The 21145-nt window shown below is 42.1% G+C and overlaps 1 protein-coding gene across 7 annotated transcripts in view; it reads left to right on the top strand.

Annotated features, from left to right (window-relative positions):
* ABCC4 (ATP binding cassette subfamily C member 4 (PEL blood group)) overlaps window positions 1-21145 on the top strand; it is a 291898-nt gene that overhangs the window by 194427 nt on the left and 76326 nt on the right. For all 7 annotated transcript variants that reach the window (XR_008475284.2, XM_017969971.4, XM_054242433.2 and 4 more), the window contains one exon: window positions 4135-4214. Coding sequence is in view for 6 of the 7 variants with exons in the window: in XM_017969971.4 (XP_017825460.1) it covers window positions 4135-4214 (80 nt within the window). In the remaining variant the exon portion in view is untranslated. The remainder of the gene's footprint in view (window positions 1-4134; window positions 4215-21145) is intronic.

Raw genomic sequence — 21145 nt, 5'->3', positions numbered from 1 at the left:
GCTGCCACTGGAGCGAGCACAAGTCATGTCCAGGACCTGCTACCTGGAACCACAGTTCTGTCTTTCTTTGGCCTGTAAGCATTTAGGTGGGGCAGGAAGAGTAAAGACAAGCAACTATAGGTGCTTTATCCCATATTTGCTGTGACAAGCAACAAGTGATCATTGAGAGTCTTTCTATGGGAGGGTTTGTCTATAGTTTTCTTCCACAGCACATTGCTGAGTTCACTCTTCTAGACTTGTGTGCCACATTTGGTGCCTTAAGAAAGTGGCCGGCCGGGCACAGTGGCTCACGTCTGTAACCGCAGTACTTTGGGAGGCTGAGGCAGGCGGATCACCTGAGGTCAGAAATTTGAGACCAGCCTGACCAACATGGAGAAACCCCGTGTGTACTAAAAATACAAAATTAGCTGGGCGTGGTAGCGCATGCCTGTAATCCTAGCTACTCGGGAGGCTGAGGCAGGAGAATTGCTTGAACCCAGGAGGTGGAGGCTGCAGTGAAATGGGGCAACAAGAATGAAAAAGAAAGAAACGAAGAAACATAAGAAAGAGAGGGAGGGACAGAGGGAAGAAAGAAAAGCAAGGAAGGAAGGAAGGAGAAAATGGTCTGGGTTAGTGTGTACCTTTTATTTTATTTTATTTGTTTTAAGGGAGAGGGTCCTGCTTGCTTTTGCCCAGGCTGGAGAGCAACGGTTCTATCACAGCTCACTGCAGCCTCAAACTCCTGAGCTCAAGCAAGCCTCTCGCCTTGGCTCCCCAAAGCACTGGGATTACAGGCACGAGCCACTGAACTCAGCCAGATGCACCCTTTTAAGTCTACCATGTAAATAAAATATCTCTTACATGACTTTACCTTTATGGTCTGGGAGGAGTTCCTAGCTGCAGAGGAATTAAATAAGGCGAGGCCATGGCCAGGCCAGAACTTTTCCTCCACTTCTGATTACCTGTGAGATCCTGAGTATCTCTGCCTGTGATCTGTTTCCTGTCCTGTCTGTTCTGCCGTGCTTCTTACCTGTCTGTTCTCCTTGCTTGCTCTCCACCCGTCCTGTGGTCTGTGTCTCCTCCATGTCCTTCCATCCCTTGTCCCTTCTCTGTCAGGTTCCCTCCTCACCCTGAACCCCAACCCAGCACCTGGGGTCCGCCATCGCCTCGCCTGCTCTCTTCCTTTTCTGAAATGTTGGGCTTCTTTGCTTTCTGTGATGCTTTCATGCCATCATGTCGGCTTCTGTTGCTGTACCCAAACTCAGTCTGTAACTGTGTATTTCAAATGCCCTTTGAAGGAACGCAAACAAATAAATCGGCTCAACAGCAGTGCAAAGACAATGGCAAGGGTGACATGCCAGAAAGACTGAATACAATAATGAAGCATTGCAACTAGGTCCTGGAAATTTGCAAGCAGGCCACTTAATATTTGTAGCGGAAGGGCTTGCACTACATTGCACTCCATCCTGGGCAAGAGCAGGCAGGACCCTCTCCCTTAAAAAAATAAAATAAAACCAATATATACACTAAACATGGGTCTAGGCACCGGGGCAAGTGCGCGGGACAAAGCAGACAGCAATCCCCTGTGTAAAGATTGCCGGTGCCCCCATTTAATGCCTGTGAGTAGAAAGGAGCTGTTCCTTAACTTCTGGAAGTAGAGAAGGGACGTGAAAAGGGCAACAGTCGTGTATGTGAATATGACAAGGTTATCTTATAGGTTATCGACATAGAAGGAAGAATTTTTTTTTTTTTTTTTTTTTATGGAGTCTCACTGTTGCCTAAGCTGGAGAGCAATGGTGTGATCTTGGCTCATTGCAACCTCTGCCTCCCGGGTTGAAGCAGTTCTCTGCCTCAGCCTCCTGAGTAGCTGGGATTGCAGGTGGCTACAAAATTAGCCACCAGGCCCAGCTAACTTTTTGTATTTTAGTAGAGATGAGGTCTTACTATGTTGCTCAGGCTGCTCTTGAACTCCTGGGCTCAAGCTATCTTCCCAACTCTGCCTCCGGAAGTGCTGGAATTATAGGTGTAAGCCCCATACCTGGCCTATCCTTTAAAAAAATTTTTGAATATTGCTTTCAACTTCTTAAAAACTGAACTGTACTACTTGGAATGTTTCTGAATATTGCCTATGTTAAAATGTTAACTTTTTCATTTAAGAAACAATTCGTGTTTTAATTATGTCTTTAATTTTTTAACTTATATTTTCCTTGATCTGGTATTAATTCATTGTGGTGAGAAAAAAATAACAAGAAAGACTATAAAATCCGTAAGAACCTGTAGGCAAAATACTCGTCTAAGTTTAATGTTTCTTAAGTACAGCTGATAAAATAATAGCTGATCTCTCGCCCTGCCTAGCATGGTTTGGCAAAAGGAGCCTTCTGCCCTGAGAGCTGGTTGGAAATGAGGCTCCAGTCCTCCCCAGGGCCCCTGCATCAGGACCTGCATGAGAACACGCGAGCTTCCTCCCCGGTGGCATGCTGCGGGACCTGTGGGTCGTAGTCATCATCGCACCTTTTTGTTTCTGGTTTTTTAGCAGCCGTGAAAAAGTACCTGGCGTTGTGCCTGACCTTTTTTTTTTTTTTTTTTTTAAAAACAGGCATGAGCCCATTAATCCCCAGGACAATCCTCTAAAGCAGGTGTTATTAGAGGCTCAGAAAAGTTGTCACTGGGCCTGCCAAAGTTGTCACTAAGTGATGCTTTCTGGAGTCTGCTTGTCCTAAGCCTGAGATGGGAAAATTGAGGTGCAGCTCCAGCTTGCACACCCTGTGCTTCTTGGCCAGCTGGGCGCCTTGGGAGCACTGCAGAGGCTGCGTTAGCCCTGGCAGCTTTGTCCCCAGCCTCTGACCACTCGTGTGCACTTACAGCCTGGTATGAAGGCCCCAGGACAAGGTCAACTGTGACAAACCCTTAACAATAGGAGGCTGCACATCTCATCTGTAAGCAGGGCTTCCAAAAGCACTGATGAGAAAAGAAGTTCAGAGGCCTAGACATACATACTTCTCAGGGGTCGCCTACATCCACATAGGCTGTGTGTGTATAACTTCCATTTTTTTGTTTTCATTTCTGAGACAGAGTCTTGCTCTGTTGCCCAGGCTGGAGTGCAGTGGCACAATCTCTGCTCACCAAATCCTCCACCTCCTGGGTTCAAGTGATTCTCCTGCCTCAGCCTCCCTAGCTGGGATTACAGGTTCGCGACACCACGCCCGGCTAATTTTTTGTATTTTTAGTTGATACGGGGTTCCACCATGTTGGCCAGGCTGGTCTCGAACTCCTGACCTCGTGATCTGCCTGCCTCGGCCTCCCAAAGTGCTGGGATTACAGGCGTGAGCCATCTTGCCCAGTCAACTTCCATGTTTTTAAAGGAAATCATTTGAAAGAATAGATATTTATTAGAAACCAGTTTTGATCTGTTTCTGACACCTTTATGACATATTGTTTTCTTGGATTCTACCTGACAGGAGAAATAAAGTCGATGCTAAGCATCGATCTTCAGTCATTAAATAATATTTCTGTTTTCTTGCATAATTTCCTCTTGTGTTCTTAGATAAGAATAAGCCTGTTTTTGTCACACTTTTTGCATATCTGAAAATGACACCTTGTTTGCAAGTGATAAACTCACAGCTTGGAAAATGATAGGATCCCAAGTTTCCCCAGAAATGTGAGGTGCAATCAACCAGGCTGGGGAAAAAAAATTACAAAGGTTACAATTACATTTATATAAAAATACACCACTTAGCAAAAGAAATTCTGATAAATAAAGCAGAGTTAGTGAAACGATTAGGATCAATTTATGTACATTCATCTACCTACTTTGCATTTGGATTGAAGTCCTAGATTGGGTCTTAAAAGTAAGGAACATTCTAGAACCTGCCAACCCTTTCTGATACAGTCACAAGATTTTTTTCCCCTTAATTCTTTTAAAATCAGGGTCACATTTCAACTCCCTGCCCACTGCCATTTGATGATATTTGTGTTTCTCTTTAGGTATCATCCTATTTTCTTTTCCTTAACCGCTGACACTGGCTTATTTCATATGAATGCATAATATATTAAATACATATGCATTTAAAATATTGTTTTGATTTGTTTGTGAATTGTTTCTCTTAAAGGGTCTATCTGGGGAAATGAGTAATTTTTCATATCCTGTTCTTGCAGGAAGAATTTTAAATCGTTTCTCCAAAGACATTGGACACTTGGATGATTTGCTGCCGCTGACATTTTTAGATTTTATCCAGGTAACGTTGAGAGTAATGTCAGGTTCTCAAATGGAAACCCGAAGTTCCTATTTTTTCAAGCCCCTTTCATGGGGGGTGGGGGTGGGGCGCTCGGCCTGGCTATGTGTAATGTTAACTTAATAAAAGGCAATGTTTGTAAAAGAAAGGCGCGGTTATAATTCAGAGGCTAAGTTGGCGTGAGTAATACCTCGTGTGTGGGAGTGGCTATATAGTCGTGTCAGGGTTAGTCTGAAGTAGCTTCATGCTTGGTAAGTGGCTCTCTATCTGCCTCTAGGTATCTGGCGTGGATTTCGCTTTACTGTGAACACATTTCATAATATAGAAACAATCACCTCTCACGGAAAGATAGCCTAGATTAACTAAATTATGCATTGTATTACCACAAAGGGCAAATACTTAGAGCACTTTTTTTTTTTATGAAACCAGGTGTGGTTACTTACAAAGAAAAGATTAGTAATAATAAGGTGAAAATAATACTTTATTAGCAAGGACAATAGAGAGCAGTTATTGCAGATAGAAAGCCTTTACAGGCAAGGATATCTAAGCCAATTTGAGTACAAGATCAAAGTCAACTCAGAAAATGTCTTTTTTGTTTTCACACGTTGATTGCTCTAAGTCTTAAGCTGTCTTTGAAAAAAAAGCAACAATCCCACAGAAATACCTTCTGTAAAGCATTTCTTTTGTTTGTGAACTTGAGGCTCTAAAGAATAATGTTGGGTCATCTCATCTCTCATCTCCTTATTCAGTGCTGTTGCTCATGTGGTTTAGTTTTATTTTGTTTTTTCCTGTTGTTTAATGCTGTCTACTTGTCGGTGGTTCAAGCTGGGGTGCCTTTTTTTCCCAAGTATTTATTTTGGAAATGCATCTATTAAAAGCTGTACATATTCCAAAATCTCAGCTGCTGTTGGTAACACTTTATGAAACTTGAACCTCTTTGACTTTTTATAAGTGAAAACTTAACAGTAGTTCTAGTCATTCACTGAATTTAAGGCCAGTAAATAGAAATACTACAGTTGGGGTCTGCAATTTTGGCTTGATCCTGTGGTCCCTCTAACCCCCCTTTTTTTCTCAATGCTCAGATGCTTCAGATCTTCTCTGGAGCCACTGTTATAAAAGGAACCAAAATTACTTAATTTGGAAAATTAGCTATGTCAGAAAAATCAGTCATAGGCTTGAAATTCTTACAGGAATTTCCTGTTCCTTACACAGCAAGGCAGCAAATGAACAAACAGCATAGCCCATGGGCAAATGCATCCACTGTTTACCGAGGTGAAGTAAGCTGAGACTCGCCGGTGGAGTATCAAACAAGGACCTCTGATTTTGTTTCTTTTGCAAACTTATTTTTAAAATGTGCCCTGCTGGGTTTAGCTATATTATTTCTCCCCCAGAAGCAGTCACTAAAACAGTTGCACAGTTTTCATAGAATGCAGATGACTGTTCATACACGTTCTGACAGTGATTGTTAATTACTTCGAGAATATTTTGTGAAAGGTTCTATTTCTTTGCAACTGCAAGCTAGGCAAAGAGTTTCCGAAGCTGGCTGGCCCACTATGTGCTTAGCAGAGTGAGCCATCATAATTAGAATCCCTCACGTGTTTTGCCTCACATATGGAGGGAGAGGGATGGATGCTACTTGATGTCAATATAAAACATTTCTTAGCAGCGTGAGGAGGGAAAATTCTAGTCTCATTGTACTTCTGTTTAACCGGAGAGACAAGGGCGTCTTTTATCATCCACTCACATCATCTTGGTAAACTTAACGTTGTGGAATACTACTGGCCCCAATTAGCTGATTTCTTGAATCTACAGCAAAGGTTAAATCCTAATGTTATTGTCTCCAAGAAAGGAGTTTTATCTAAAGGATAACTCAGTTATCATTTATGATAAAGATCTGTTGTCACTTGTTTTGTTTGCAGGTGTCTTTAATAAGGCTTCCCATAATCCCTTCAGGAAGAAATATTTTCTCCTTTTAAAAATAGTATTAGCTAAATATAAAAGCTCTGATCCCTGCCATTGTTGTTGATTCTCTGAGGGACATTTCCCAACATTCATTGTTTAAATGGTTGTCAGGAGGAATCAAGTGAAACGTGGTAAACAATGCAGTAACTGGTTCATCTTACTTTGTGTGCGGAGCCTTTCTCTCGGGGATTTGCATTCGATGAGTGGGCTTTTGACTGAGGTATCGCCAGGATCATTTTGAAGTATTTGGGCCTGTTGCTATATTAGGAAGTGAAAATTTTTATTAAAGCCACACACCGAAAAAAAAAAAAAAAAGAAAGAAAAGCATTTGACCGGCCCTCAAATAAAGGCCAACAAAAATCTAAATGATGTAAATTGATTTTTTTTTTAAGTTGCCTAGGCCTCTGTAAGGATGAAAACAAGCCAGCGGTGTTCTGGGACTCTTAATGGAATCATGTAAACTTAAAATAAACACTATTATGGTAAGCACATAAAATGAAAACTAATTTTCCAAATCAAATACATTATATTCAATTCATTTTCCCCAATCAACCAAATGTTTAAAACCTGTTAGTTATAACAGCAATCTTCTGGAAATTAATTAGAAGCCTATTAGCTCTGCTAGCTGAGCCGAATGAAGGGGGTTGCTTGGTACATTCCTAAGTAGTCTCCTGAATTAAAGCAAAGCAAGGTCAAAGTGACAGTTAGCTTTGTTCACCTCAAGGCTTTGCTTACAGTCGTTGATCTTTTCGGTGGGGGGAAGGAGGGAGGTCTTTTGTTTTTCGAAGGAAATTTTGTCTACTTTGATTCAGTTCTATGATACATTTAAAAAATGTATTTCTAGTACCAGTCTGGTGCAGTATACAGGAAGCATGATGTTATCTGTGCTGTCTCCATGGCACGGGCATCTGAAATGGAACTGACTTTCAGGCCTCTTGTCTAGCACATCACTTCTTCTACAGGGTTTATTTAGCCCCTTTCAAAATTCAGATTGTAGGAAATTTCCTGGGTTACTTTGTGTTTAACGTCATTAGCAAAACATGCTGCTGACATCGGACCCCTGGGTTTTTATGGTTCTCACCAGATTCTATGGGTAATAATCACAGTGACTAGCAGGTCCTCCTAAGCCCAGAGAAACTCACAAAAAGTGGGGCCTTCTCAACCCAGCAGCTGAGATTGACTGAAACAATTGAGTTTAAAAAGACTGGGAATTTCTTTACCACGATGTTACCCTTGGTGTTATCTAGCTGACTGATTTACAAGGCAACTAAGTATCATCAGTACCAACTACAGATGGTATTCTTGAGCCAGAAAGAGCTTTGGCAGGATGTAGAGTAACAAATAGAATGAAGATCAAAATCCACAGAAAAGTTAGGTATCTTCATGAAGAGGGAGTTGAAACTTAGCACTTATCACAAGGTTCAGACTAACACTGCTGAGCTGGTATTCTTACTAAAGCTGAGATTTAAAATCACATAGCTGTAGAAATAAATAATGTAGTTGCATTTATCCATGTGACTTTTTTTTTTTTTTTTTTTTTTTTTTTTTGAGACGGTCTGCCCCTGTTACCCAGGCTGGAGAGCAATGGTGCCATCTCAGCTCACTGCAACCTTCATCTCCCAAGTTCAAACGATTCTCATGCTTCAGCCTCCAAAGTAACTGGGATTACAGATGACCACCACCACTCCTGGCTAATTTTTGTATTTTATTAGAGACAGCGTTTTGCTATGTTGCTCAGGCTGGTCTCGAACTCCAAACCTCAGGTGATCCACCCACCTCAGCCTCCCAAATGCCCAGCCTCATGTAACCTTTTTAATCCAGGGCACTCATGTTTGATTATGTTTTCTGTATGATGGTGATCGTTTTATGGGTTTTGTAAGTAGGAGGCTGGAACTATGGACCATTGGGTCAGAACTGAACTGTTTCCAGTTGAGTTTGCCGAAGACTGGGGGGGTGGGTAAATCTGAGAGTAGAGCCCTCTGCTTGTGGCTTGATGTCTAGAATGCAGGCTCTGTAGAAGCAAGTTTGAAACCATGCACAGATTTTATTACTCCCCTGATGAAATTGCTTTGATAAGGAAATTCTGGTTTGCATGTGACTAGATTTGCTGGCTAGCTAGAGGCAATTAACCTAACTTTGATTTTGGGACTTCAACAAAAGATTTGTATTTGAGTTTTCATTTGTTTTTTTTATAGTTAGCTATTGGCATTCATTGCAAATGGGGAACAGTGACACCAATCGTTTAAAAGTGGGTTTCATTTGCTGTCCTTTATTAAGGGAAGAAACCCAGAGGGACAGCAAGGGTAATGTGTCTCTGGGACTTTGGAACTCAAAGTGGCTCAGGTGTACAACAGTAGTGAATAAAGCAAGATAAGATTTTTGATTAGGGCTTTTGGAAGGAAAGTCAGAAGTAAGGGAAGTCTTTGAATATATTGTAAGATAGAAATATATCACTAGAAATAAACAACTTAAAGAATAGAAATGAACAGTCTGCAAGTTACCTCAGGGTTGCCATGGGCTAATCAGATAATTTGGCCAAGGCTGGCAGTGCACATCTGGCTTATAAAGGGTTGTTCAAACATGTTTTTCTTGTTTGCTTTTTCAAAAATGGTAACAGCTTTGAACATCTACAATATTTCTACAGCCAAGTCATTTATGAACATAGAATGGCTCTTCACAGGTTAACGCTGAATATCTTGTTTTCAAAAAGAATTGAAATACAACTAGCATAAAGATCTTCATCTAGAACTCATGTTCTTTGAATAGGAATTTGGCATTTAAAACATAGTATATTTGCATAAGCCAACAAACAAAAACATAGAGGTGATAGTTAACATTCACATTTTAAAGTGCTTGATTACTTTCTTTTTTTTTTTTTTTTCTGTTTTTTCTTTTGAGATGGTCTCACTCTGTCACCCAGGCTGGAGTGCAGTGGTGCAATCTCAGCTCACTGCAGCCTCCACCTCCTGGGTTGAAGCAATTCTCACACCTCAGCCTCTCCAGTAGCTAGGACTACAGGTGTGCACCACCACACCTAGCTAAGTTTTGTATTTTTTTGTAGAGACGGGGTTTCACCATTTTGCCCAGGCTTGTCTCAAACTTCTCACCTCAGTGATCCTCCTGCCTCGCCCTCCCAAAGTGCTGGGATTAAGGCGTGAGCCGCTGTGCCCAGCCAGAAGGGCTTGATTACTTCCTGATATCAGCACTAATACCAGCATCATGAATCTCTTCTTCCATTTTCTTAAAACAATAATTAGATTAATAGGTACCTTATCTGTAATATTTGCATTAATAATATCATTAGTATTTTAATTAGAAGTGTTATATTAGTGATTTTCAATCAGCAGTTTTCAATAATTTTAATAGTACAAATTTATTTGTAGTATTTGATGGGCAGATGTGGTGTTTTGTGACTATATTTGCAACTAGATGTATTTGGGAATGTCTCGAAGTTTCTCCCAACAGGAAAACATTTCTATTACAAATCTGTGACTTGTGAAAAGAATGAGTGATTCTTTTCAATAATCTTGGCTTACCACAACCTCTGCCTCCTGGGTTCAAGCAATTCTGCCTCAGCCTCCCGAGTAGCTGGGAGGGACTACAGGCTCCCGCCACCATGACTGCCTAATTTTTGTATTTTTAATAGAGACAGGGTTTCACCATGTTGGCCAGCCTGGTCTTGAACTCCTGACTTCAAGTTAACTGCCCTCCCAAAGTTATCTTGGCCTTCCAAAGTGCTGGGATTATAGGCACGAGCCACCAAGCTCAGCCAATATATCTCATTCTTATTACATATTTATTTCTGCTAGCTTTTTATTGAGCTCCTACTAGATGCTAAGTATGAAGAGGTGGATGAAGATAAAGCTTTTATCTTCTACCACCATGGAAGCATTTATTGAGTATCTCAGGTGTACTAGGCCCCATGCTGGGCTTGGAGATATGGGGCTAAGTGAAATTGAATTTCCTTCTTCTATGAATTCACTCTATTGGGAGGGACAGATAGAAAGCAGTTACCATGCCATGTGATAAGACTTACAATAGAAGGGAAACTGTAGGAGAGAATGGTTCAGGTCTCAGCACAAGACAATTTTCTAATTGCAGCTCTTTCACTTTAAGTTCAATTATCTTGAGGAAGTTACAGGATCTCTGGGTGGAAGTTCCTAGGTAATTGGATGCCCTGAGTACCAGGAGAGTTCTCACTCATTTTTTTTGCAATTCTGATCATCCTTTGCATATTTGATAAACACTGAAAGGTATTTGATTATTTTTATTATTTGTTTAACATTTTTTTAGAATAAGACAGAGCAGGGACAGTCTTGCTCTGTCGCCCACACTGGCATGCAGTGGTGTGATTTCAGCTCACTGCAACCTCTCCCTCCTGGTTCAAGTAATTCTCCTGCCTCAGCCTCCCGAGGTGATTCTCCTCCTCAGTGAGGCTGGGACTATAGGCACATGCTACCACATAGCTGATTTTTGTATTTTTAGTAGAGATGGGGTTTCACCATGTTGGCCAGGCTGGTCTGAAACTCCTGGCCTCAAGTGATCCACCTCCCTCAGCTTCCCAAAGTGATGGGATTATGGGTGTGAGTCACCTCGCCTGGCGATTATTTTAATTTTCATTCCTTCTGAGGCGTTCATTCAGTGTACGTTTTCTCAGCTAATTCTTATGTTTTAAATGAAATCTCAGATAAATTATGTAGCATTTTGTAGTTACAAGGAAGACCTGCCTGTTGTTGCTTCTTGTTTCTTTGCCTGTGCCTGTGAGTACTGTGGGGTGTAGGTTAAGCTGCCCATGAGGGTCTGAAACCCAGAGGACCTTTATTCTTTGCTTGATAAAGCAAGTATGATTGCTGATTCTAGTACATAATTATAGTTTCTCCTCTGAGCCAGATACTTTAAGATGTGGTAGAAGGGTGAGACTCTCCAAGGAACAATCAGATTATGGCTTCCTCCAAGACTGGCTATGGAACACCTAATGCTAGAGTGGGGACTCGAACCCTCTTCTCACAGTGAAGCCCTGTGTTAGCATAAATATCTAAATAGACTTGTTTTGGTTTGCTTGCCTTTGATTTGTAGCTACAAAGGATATACAGAGAGTAAAATTCAAATCTTCTGGTCCTTAAATCTAATCTCTCTTTAACTTTGAAAAGAAACCATATGCATGCTAGACTGTTGGGGTGTGTGTGTGTGTGTGTTTGCACACCCTTGGCTCATCTTCAAATGTACCCTCCTAATTCTTCATCCTTTAAAGACCAGCGAAAGTCTCTTTTTCCCATTAGTGATGCTTTTCTTTACCACTCCATTCTGTAATAAAACAATCTGTAGGTCCTATAAAAAAAAGAAGGGATTGTATAACACCAGGCCAAGCACTGCTCTGAGCATATGTCACTTGCCTCATCTCATTTAAACCTCACTCATAGGCATTGAGTCAATCAATATTTGTTGGACATTTCCTGTATGCCAGGTACTTTTCCAGGATCTAGCGCATGGAGCAGTAACAGGGTATCAGCTTCCAGGAATTGGCATTCTAGTGCAGGAAGTGGATGGTAAACAGACCAATAAACATAAATAATCTGAGTTAGAAGTATACTCACTTTGTGTTCAGCAAAGGAAAGTGTTTGCTAATGACTGGACCAGTGTGGCCAAGGAGGATGTTTGAAAAATAGGAAGGAAACAGCCACGCAAAGAAGATATGGGGGCAGGTTGAGGGAGGGGGCACAATCTACAGAGGAAAAACAGGTGCCAGGTCTCCAGAAGGAAACAAAGTGGCATGTCCCCAGGAAGAGAGATGCCAAGCATGAGCAAGGTGCCTGTGGTCCCAGCTACTTGGGAGGCTGAAGCAGGAGAATGGCTTGAGCCTGGGTTACAGTGAGCTAAGATCGCACTATTGCACTCCAGCCTCAGCAACAGTCTCAAAAAAAAAGAAAGAAAAAGAGGTTTAACAGACTCACAGTTCCACATCACTGGGGAGGTTTCACGTGGCAGAAGGTGAAGGAGGAACAAAGGCATGTCTTACGTGGCAGCAGGCAAGAGAGCATGTTCACGGGAAATGCCCTTTATAAAACCATCAGGTCTCATGATTTATTCACTATCACAAGAATACTAGGGGGAAAACCCACCGCGATGATTCAGTTACCTCTCACCAGGTTCCTCCCACAACATGTAGGGATTATGGGAGCTACAGTTCAAGATGAGATTTGGTTGGGAACACAGCTAACCGTATCTATCACAAAGTCTCTAATAACAGATTATTTGTCATCTAGTACCTACCCATCTCCCTCTAGAAAGTCATATAATGCTCATTTAATATGAGCCTATGATATTTTAGATATAAACCTTTCGGAAATCGTGGTACTAGCCTTTTTTTCTTGCCCCATGTGTCTTTAGAATTAAAGGTAGACAAACTTAGTTTCCTTTCCCCAGGATTCTTGTAGACATTTTGGGTAGTCTGTAAGATTCCCAGCTGTGGAGACTACTCATTTAAAGAAATTTGCTCTTGGTTTTATGATAAACCTGGTCTCAAACCCAGGTACCAGAGAAATTGTGACTGTTTTATATATGAGCACCAGGAAGCTCAGGAGAGAGAGGACACTAGATTTTCTTTTCTTTCTTTTTTTTTTCTTTTGAGACATGGTCTCACTCTGTCACCCAGGCTGGAGTGCAGTGGCATGATCTCTGCTCGCTGCAACCTTCACTTTCCAGGTTCAAGCAATTCTCCATCTCAGCCTCCTCCCCCTATAACTGGGACTACAGGGGTGTGCCCCCACACCTGGCTAATTTTATTTTCTGGGGTTTTGGCCAGGCAGGTCTTGAACTCCTGACCTCAGGTGATCTGCCCGCCTCAGCCTCCCAAAGTGCTGGGATTACAGGTGTGAGCCACCACGCCCAGCCTATATCTTCATCTACAGTATTTTAATGCACATTTGTTCAGGTTGTGACCTATATAGCTCTGTGGTAACAGTGTGTAAACAAGGAAGAAGTATTAACTGAAGCTAAAGCAAATGCACATTTCTTGTTAGTGTTAAAAAATAACTTTACATTAAAAATAACAACTGGTGATTCTACATTGTACTAATAATCCCAAACAGATAGCTGTGATTTCACAACCTTGCAACCCTGTGTCACCACCTCATTTCCTGTTCTCCCTTTTTATCTTAGTGTAAAGTACAGATAGAGTGTGAGATAGTGCACAATCCACATTTTCTTCTTCTCCCTCTTTTCACATGTAAAACGTAACTGAGGCTAATTAGGGCCTCACAAGAATGTGACCATCTGCCTCACTGCCTACCTTCCCTCTCTTTTTTCTTTCTTTTTTTTTTTTTTTTTTACTGCTCCTGCTTGCTCTTTCTTCTTTAAAATACTGGAGTTTACAGAACTCCCTCTGGAAAAAAGCAGAGATCACAGATGCCCGGGTGCAGTCTCAACCTTGGCTAAATAAATCTCTAATCGTTTGAGAACTGCTTTAGTTAATTTTTGGTTAAAATGTGCCTGTGTGTGTGTGTGTTTATATATATATATATATATATATATATATATATATATATATATATATGTAAATACACACAAATACACATACCCCTCAAGAAGCAATTAAATCATTGGTAATGTAATCCTTCAGTTAAAGCATATTGATGTATGTCTTAAACTGTGAATTGAGGAAAATAACATTTGTGGATATAACAGTTGATTTATATAGGGCTCTAGGGCAATTGGAGTCTGCATTTTAGCTAACCTTGTAAACTTGTCTATGGAATTCATAGTTGAACCTATAGACAGTTGAACCCATCCAAGGTCTTTGAGCAGCAAAGTGGCAGCTCACCTTTGTAATCTGAAGGTTAAACGAGAATGTGTGATGTGTGCATATGCCTCTCTCTCCCTTGGAGATGCTATCATTCCCAGTTGGTGGACTTTACTGAAAATCAGCGAGGCTGGTAAACCGGCTTGCCCTGAGCACACATGGTGGTTGTCCTCTGCATTGTGCCCAGTTGCTTCCTGAAAAGGGTCGTTTTCAGAGTTCTCCCTGCTCTTTGTGATCACCTGAAAAAGGTCTTCGTGGCAGCAGATGTCTCCTCTTCCTTGCTGTTCTCATCAGCATCTGCATCTGCATCTTGGGGTTGGACAGCAGATTACCCCGTTCCATGCTATGCTGTTGGGAGGCTTCCCTTGGCTTTTGGACTCTTCACTGACCCCACTGCACTTCCGTGCCCAGCAGTGCCGGGGCCCCCAGGCTCGGTCACCGTATACTTGCCTGGTAGAAACCCGAGGATGTTTCAGGTTTGGCTTTGTTGTATGAGGCTTTCTGTTTTCAGGAGAATTGTGGATGGAGTTAGTGAAATGAATAGCAACACAAATAGAGCTTCATTCATGCACGTGTGAGTGAAACTGAAAGGTGAGATACTAACTTCTAACTTGTCCTTGAACCTCCAGGGCCTAATGTTAAACTTATTTTTTAATTTTCTTGTAAATAAGTGTTCTAGGGAGCATGAAGAAGTGAACAACTACTCTTGTTATGTAATCCAGCAGTCCCAGACCCCTGGGCCACAGACCAGTACTAGCCTGTGTGGTCTGTTAGGAACCTGGCTGTGCAGCAGGAGGTGGGCGGTAAACAAGCAACAAAGCTCGCTCCCCACCACTCAAATGACCTCTGCTTCCTGTCAGATCAGCAGCGGCATTAGATTCTCATAGGACCACGAACCCTGTGAACACTGTGAACTGGACATGTTAGGGATCTAGCCTGCACGTCCTTTATGATAATCTAATGCCTGAATATCGATTATTGTCTCTCATCACCCCCAGATAGAAATGCCTAGTTACAGGAAAACAAGCTCAGGGCTCCCCTTGATTCTACATTATGGTGAGTTGTATAATTATTTCATCACATATTGTCATGTAATAATAGAAATAAAGTACCCAATAGGCCGAGTGTGGTGGTTCACACCTGTAATCCCAGCACTTTGGGAGGCTGAGGTAGGCAGAACACCTGAAGTAGGGAGTTCAAGACCTGTCTGATCAACATGGAGAAACCCCATCTCTACTAAAAATGCAAAATTAGCCAGGCATGGTGGCACATGTCTGTAATCCCAGCTAACCTGGGAGGCTGAAGCAGGAGAATTGCTTACACCTGGAAGGCAGAGTTTGCAGTGAGCTGAGATCACGCTATTGCACTTTAGTCTGGGCAACAAGAGCAAAAGAAAAAAAAAAAAGGTTTACAATAAATGTAATGGGCTGGAATCATCCCGAAACCACCTCCATGGCCATCCATGGAAAAATTGTCTTCAATGAAACCAGTCTCCGATGCCAAAAAGGTTGGGGACTGTGTTCTAATCCACTCATTTGTTTTCACGACCTCCTGGATTCACAGCACCCTCCACTCCGCCTGTACCACGTGCCTGCCACTGGGCTGCCTCTAGCGGACCTTGCTCTCTGCTCCAATCCTTGGCCTCATTATGCTTCCTAAGAGTCAGTTGTGATTCTTCCTCAAGGTATTCATGCTACTTATCCTTGTTACTGTAATTTTGTAATGACAATACTTACATAAACTGATGAAACAGGAATGCCACAAGAAAGATTGACATCGAAGCCTTGGGAAAGAATTAAGGCTTCACTTAAAAAAAATTGGTAACAAATTATGCGTGGATGAAAATAGTAAATGGGGTAGAGATGAGAATTGGAGGAAAGTAGGATTCTGTGCTCCTGGTTTCACACACCTTGAAATTCATAGATGACGCATTATGTTTGTGATATATATATAAGAAAGACCACGGAAATCTCCAACATCAGACCTGGACATGTTTTTTCATGCCTGCAATCTCAACACTTTGAGAGCCTGAGGAGGGCAGATAACTTGAGGTCAAGAGTTCAAGACCAGCCTGGCCAACACGGCAAAGCCCTGTCTCTACTAAAAATACAAAAATTAGCTGGGCGTGGTGGTGTGCATCTGTAATCCCAGTTACTTTGGAGGCTGAGGTAGGAGAATTGCTTGACTATGGGCCAAGATCATACCACTTCATTCCAGCCTGGGCAGCAGAGAGAGACTCCAAAAAAAAAAAGAAAGAAAGAAAAAAAAACACAACTCAAAACCAACTTTAAGTTTGTGTATGGTGTATCCCTTATTTCCATGCTGGCCAAATGCCAATTCAGATCACAGCAGCAAAGGGCTTCCTCTGTTGCCCTGCTTGGGGAAGCCGGTAAGGCTTTTTGGTTATTCCTGAGCCATATGTCGGGGAGGAGGAGGTACAATGGCAGGAAGTGAAGAAGCTTAGGGTATTTGCAGGGACACTGCAGTTTAGAACAGCTGCATCAGAAATTTGAGACAAGGCATTAGAGGAAATAAGACGGAGAGATGCAGAGGGGCCAGATCACAAGAAGACTTGTTTACTTTTGTTTGTTTTTTGAGATGGAGTTTCGCTCTTATTGCTCAGGCTGGAGTGCAATGGCACGATCTCGGCTCACCGCAACATCCGCCTCCCAGGTTCAAGTAATTCTTCTGCCTCAGCCTCCCGAGTAGCTGGGACTATAGGCATGCACCTGGCTAATTTTGTATTTTCAGTAAAGATGGGGTTTCTCCATGTTGGTTAGGCTGGTCTCAAACTCCCAACCTCAGGTGATCCACCCACCTCGACCTTCCGAAGTGCTGGGATTACAGGCATGAGCCACCTCGCCCAGCCAGACTTATTTCTTAAGCACAAGAATTTAGAGTTTGGGGCTGGGCATGGTGGCTCACGCCTGTAATCCCAGCACTTTGGGAGGCTGAGGTGGGCAGATCATGAGGTCAAGAGATCAAGACCATCCTGGCCAAATATGATGAAACCCCATCTCTACTAAAAAAACAAAAATTAGCTGGGCATGGCACGTGCCTGTAATCCCAGCTACCCGGGAGGCTGAGGCAGGAGAATTGCTTGAAGCCAGGAGGCGGAGGTTGCAGTGAGCCGAGATCGTGCCACTGCACTCCAGCCTGACACCTGGCAACAGAGGGAGACTCTGTCTCAAAAAGAAAAGGAATTTAGAGTTTGGGGTAGAAGGATACAGAGAGGAATGGGAGACTGTCAGAAAGATAGGGTTGTAGCAGCATCGGGAAAACAAGAAGGGATACTGGTTTGGATAAGTTTCTGTCTAGGACATCCAGGTAGGAATGCCTTGTGTGGTTAATGAAAGCCCTTTCTTCTGAATAGGGGGCCCACCCTGCAGGCTAGTTGATCCCCTCAGGCATGTGTTACTCACAAGGCCATGCCCCAGTAGAGGGCCAGTTAGGTTTTATACCACCATGGATGCTTTACAAGATCATCTATTAAAGCTGCCAGATATGTTGCCAGTCCTGTCAAGTTATAGTTGCTTGCAAAATTGGAGCTGTTGTCAGTTCCAAAATTAAAAGGAAGCCAGCCTCATTTACCCGGTCTGTTTAGGGTGATTCTACCTGAGAATATCAGAGCGGTGAAAATGCCTTTTGCCAGTGCTCTTGGTTCTCTAGGAAAAGCTTCATGTTTTAAAGGTGTGAATGTTGAGTGTACTACTGTGAATAAGATTAGACGTGACTGGGTCGGGTGTGGTGGCTCATGCCTGTAATCCCAGCACTTTGGGAGGCCGAGGTGGGCAAATCACTTGAGGTCAGGAGTTTGAGAGCAGCCTGGGCAACATGGTGAAATCCCATCTCTACTGAAAATACAAAAATTAGCCAGGCACGGTGGTGCACACCTGTAATCTCAGCTATTTGGGGAGCTGAAGCAGGGAGAATTGCTTGAACCCGGGAGGCAGAGGTTGCAGTGAGCTGAGATCGTGCCATTGCACTCCAATCTGGGCGACAGAGCAAGACTCCATCTCAAAAAAATAAATTAATTAAAAATTAAAAAATAAAAAAGGTGTGACTGGGTATCACTTATAAGTAAATAACTTCAAAGTATAATGTAGGGGCCAGGTGTGGTGGCCCATGCCTGTAATCCCAGCACTTTGGGAGGCCAAAGTGAGAGGACTGATTGAGGTCAGGAGTCCACGACCAGCCTGGGCAACATAATGAGACCCTTTCTCTATAAAAATAACAAAAGACTTTGCTAGGCATGGTGGCTCACGCCTGTAGTCCTAGCAATTTGGGAGGCCGAGGTGTGAAGAACTCTTGAACCCAGGAGTTTGAGACCAACCTGGGCATTATGGTGAGACCCTGTCTCTACAAAAAAAATAAAAACAGTTAGGTGTAGTGGTTCGTGCCTGTAGTCTCAGCTACTCTAGAGGCTGAGTTAGGAAGATCACTTGAGCACAGAAGTTTGAGGTTGCAGTGAGCCACAATTGTGCCACTGCACTCCAGCCTGAGCAACAGAGCCAGACCCAGACTCAAAAAAAATAAAAGAATTAAAAATGCTCATCACTGGTCATTAGAGAAATAAAAATCAAAACCACAGTGAGATACCATCTCACGCCAGTTAGAATGGTGATCATTAAAAATCTGGAGACAACAGATGCTGGAGAGGATGTGGAGAAAAAGGAACACTATTACACTGTTGGTGGAAGTGTAAATTAGTTCAATCATTGTGGAAGACAGTCTGGCGATTCCTCAAGGACCTAGAAATAGAAATTCCATTTGACCCAGCAATCCCATTACTGGGTATATACCCAAAGGATTATAAATCATTCTATTATAAAGACACATGCACACATGTGTTCATTGCGGCACTGTTTACAATAGCAAAGACCTGGAACCAACCCAAATGTCCATCGAAGATAGACTGGGCAAGGAAAATGTGGCACATATACACCATAAAATACTATGCAGCCATACAAAATGATGAGTTCGTGTCCTTTGTAGGGACATGGATGAATCTGGAAACCATAATTCTCAGCAAAGTGACACAAGAACAGAAAATCAAACACCACATGTTCTCACTCATAGGTGGGTGTTGAACAATAAGAACACATGGACACAGGGAGGGGAACATCACACACTGGGGTCTGTTGGGGGTGGTGTTGGGGAGGAACAGCAGAGGGTAGGGAGGTTGGGGAGGGATAACAATGGGGAGAAATGGCAGATACAGGTGATGGGGGATGAAGGCAGCAAACCACCTATGCAACAGCCCTGCATGATCTGCACATGTACCCCAGAACCTAAATTACAATTAAAAAAGAAAGTAATCATATAATAAAAAATGTTATAGTGTAGGATGGAATGGGAGAGCCTTGGAATCATCCTTCTTAAGTTTGACTCCTAGCTCCACCACTTACTTTCTCTTTCCTCACAAAGCCACACTTGACATATCTGTAAAATGGAGAAAATTATACCTTCCATGAGGGTTATTGTAAGGATAAAATGAAGTCATTTCAATAAAATTCTTAGCATAACATCTAAGCACACAAAATGAAAAGTAGTTTTTTTTTTAATACTACGTATTTTTAAGTAGGAGAAATAGTTTGATAATGACATTATGCTGCATTAAGGTAATTGTCAGACAGTTACCAGACCTGTAAATATCAGGTCATGAGTTTGTATTCCAGATATTAGGTTTATTATCCCTGAAGGTTTTAATGTTTGTTTTCTCTTTTGGAATCACAGTATCAAAATCAGTTGTTTTCAGAATAAACTCATGAGCACTAAATATGTCATAATAATGTAATTTTCATCATATTGCTAAAACTTCCTTGGTCCTTGATAACAATGAGTATGGAGTCCGAGTTATCTAGAATTCTGCTTGTTAAAATCTTTGCCTCTAAGAAGTCTTCCTATTATCAAAACAAACGAAAAATAAAGGTAAGATGCAGAGGTTGAATTTAGGCATTTTCATTTTTACTGTTTAAATGTGGGAGTGCTCTGAGTATGCAAAGTTGCACACAGCTGCCCTCAGCAAAATACTGTAATTTATTGAGGCACACTGAATTGCAAAACCTTTCTTCCCTACACACCCCTCATCTAAAAAAAAAAAAATCAGCAGCTTGACTGAGCTTAAATAACTGACTTTTCATATCCTTTCATGGCACACAAAGGACTAATCCTGGGGCTACTTGAGCCACCAATGCAGGCAGCAGTGGAGACCACCACTGAATGTGCCAGTCCTCCTCCCACAAACAAAACACATTGACTGCAGCTTTATGAAGTGAAATGACCAAGAAAAAGAAAATGTGAAGGAGGTGTCCTCAGTCATTTCTTCCCTGGAGGGGTGGGAGGGCAGGATGAGGGGAGGGAGAAAAAGCTGCTGCATCTGGATGTTGAGAACAAAGCCATCCTAAGTCTTGAGTATAATAGGTGGGGTCACCCGCTTTTATAGAAGCAAAAGAGTGGAACTGCCTTGACTTGTCTCAGTACCACTGACCCTTGCATTGCATTGTGTAGAGATGTCAGGGAAAGTGTGTAGAAAGCACACTGAACAATGAGTTTGTCATTTTGAGATTTCTGAGGTTTGTTCACCCCTTCCCCCAACTCCTATCCTCAAATCCCCATTGGACAAAAGAGATCGTTAGTTAGGTCGCCTTGCCCTCATTTGAAAGATCTCTGTTTTACTGACTCTTTTAAAAGTAAACTCATCCATTTTAACTGAATCACAACGTTTTCATGCTTTCAAAGTCAACAAAAGAGTTTTAGTCAGTGCATTTACAAGGATGGACTAGTCTGTGAAAATGCCAGCCCTGGAGATAATGATTCATGCCAACTGCCACATTAAAGTGGATTTCCTTGTTAATAGACAGGGGAGTTGATGACATGAGTTACTGGAAATATTTGCCAACTCTTGACCCCTGGATTTCTGAGATCAGGATGATAGGATCCACACAGGCCCACTCTAACAATTCCTTTACCTTTTCTTTTTTAATGAAAGATGTGATGGTTGGCTATTTTTTCCAGTGTGATAGCACATGTAGAAAGCAGTACTGTCACCATCGGTGTGGTGACAGTTAATCACCGGGGACCCTCCCAGGCTTCCCAGGCTGGCAACCAGTGTTCCAATTTTTCCCAGCATGTGTGCTCCAATGATAATGTTTGTAGTTTAACAAGAAGCTAA

The sequence above is a fragment of the Callithrix jacchus genome, chromosome 1, assembly GCF_049354715.1.
Source record: "Callithrix jacchus isolate 240 chromosome 1, calJac240_pri, whole genome shotgun sequence".
Lineage (NCBI taxonomy): Eukaryota > Metazoa > Chordata > Mammalia > Primates > Cebidae > Callithrix > Callithrix jacchus.
The sequence above is the reverse complement of the archived record's forward strand: the minus strand, read 5'-3'. Positions and strand labels throughout refer to the sequence as shown.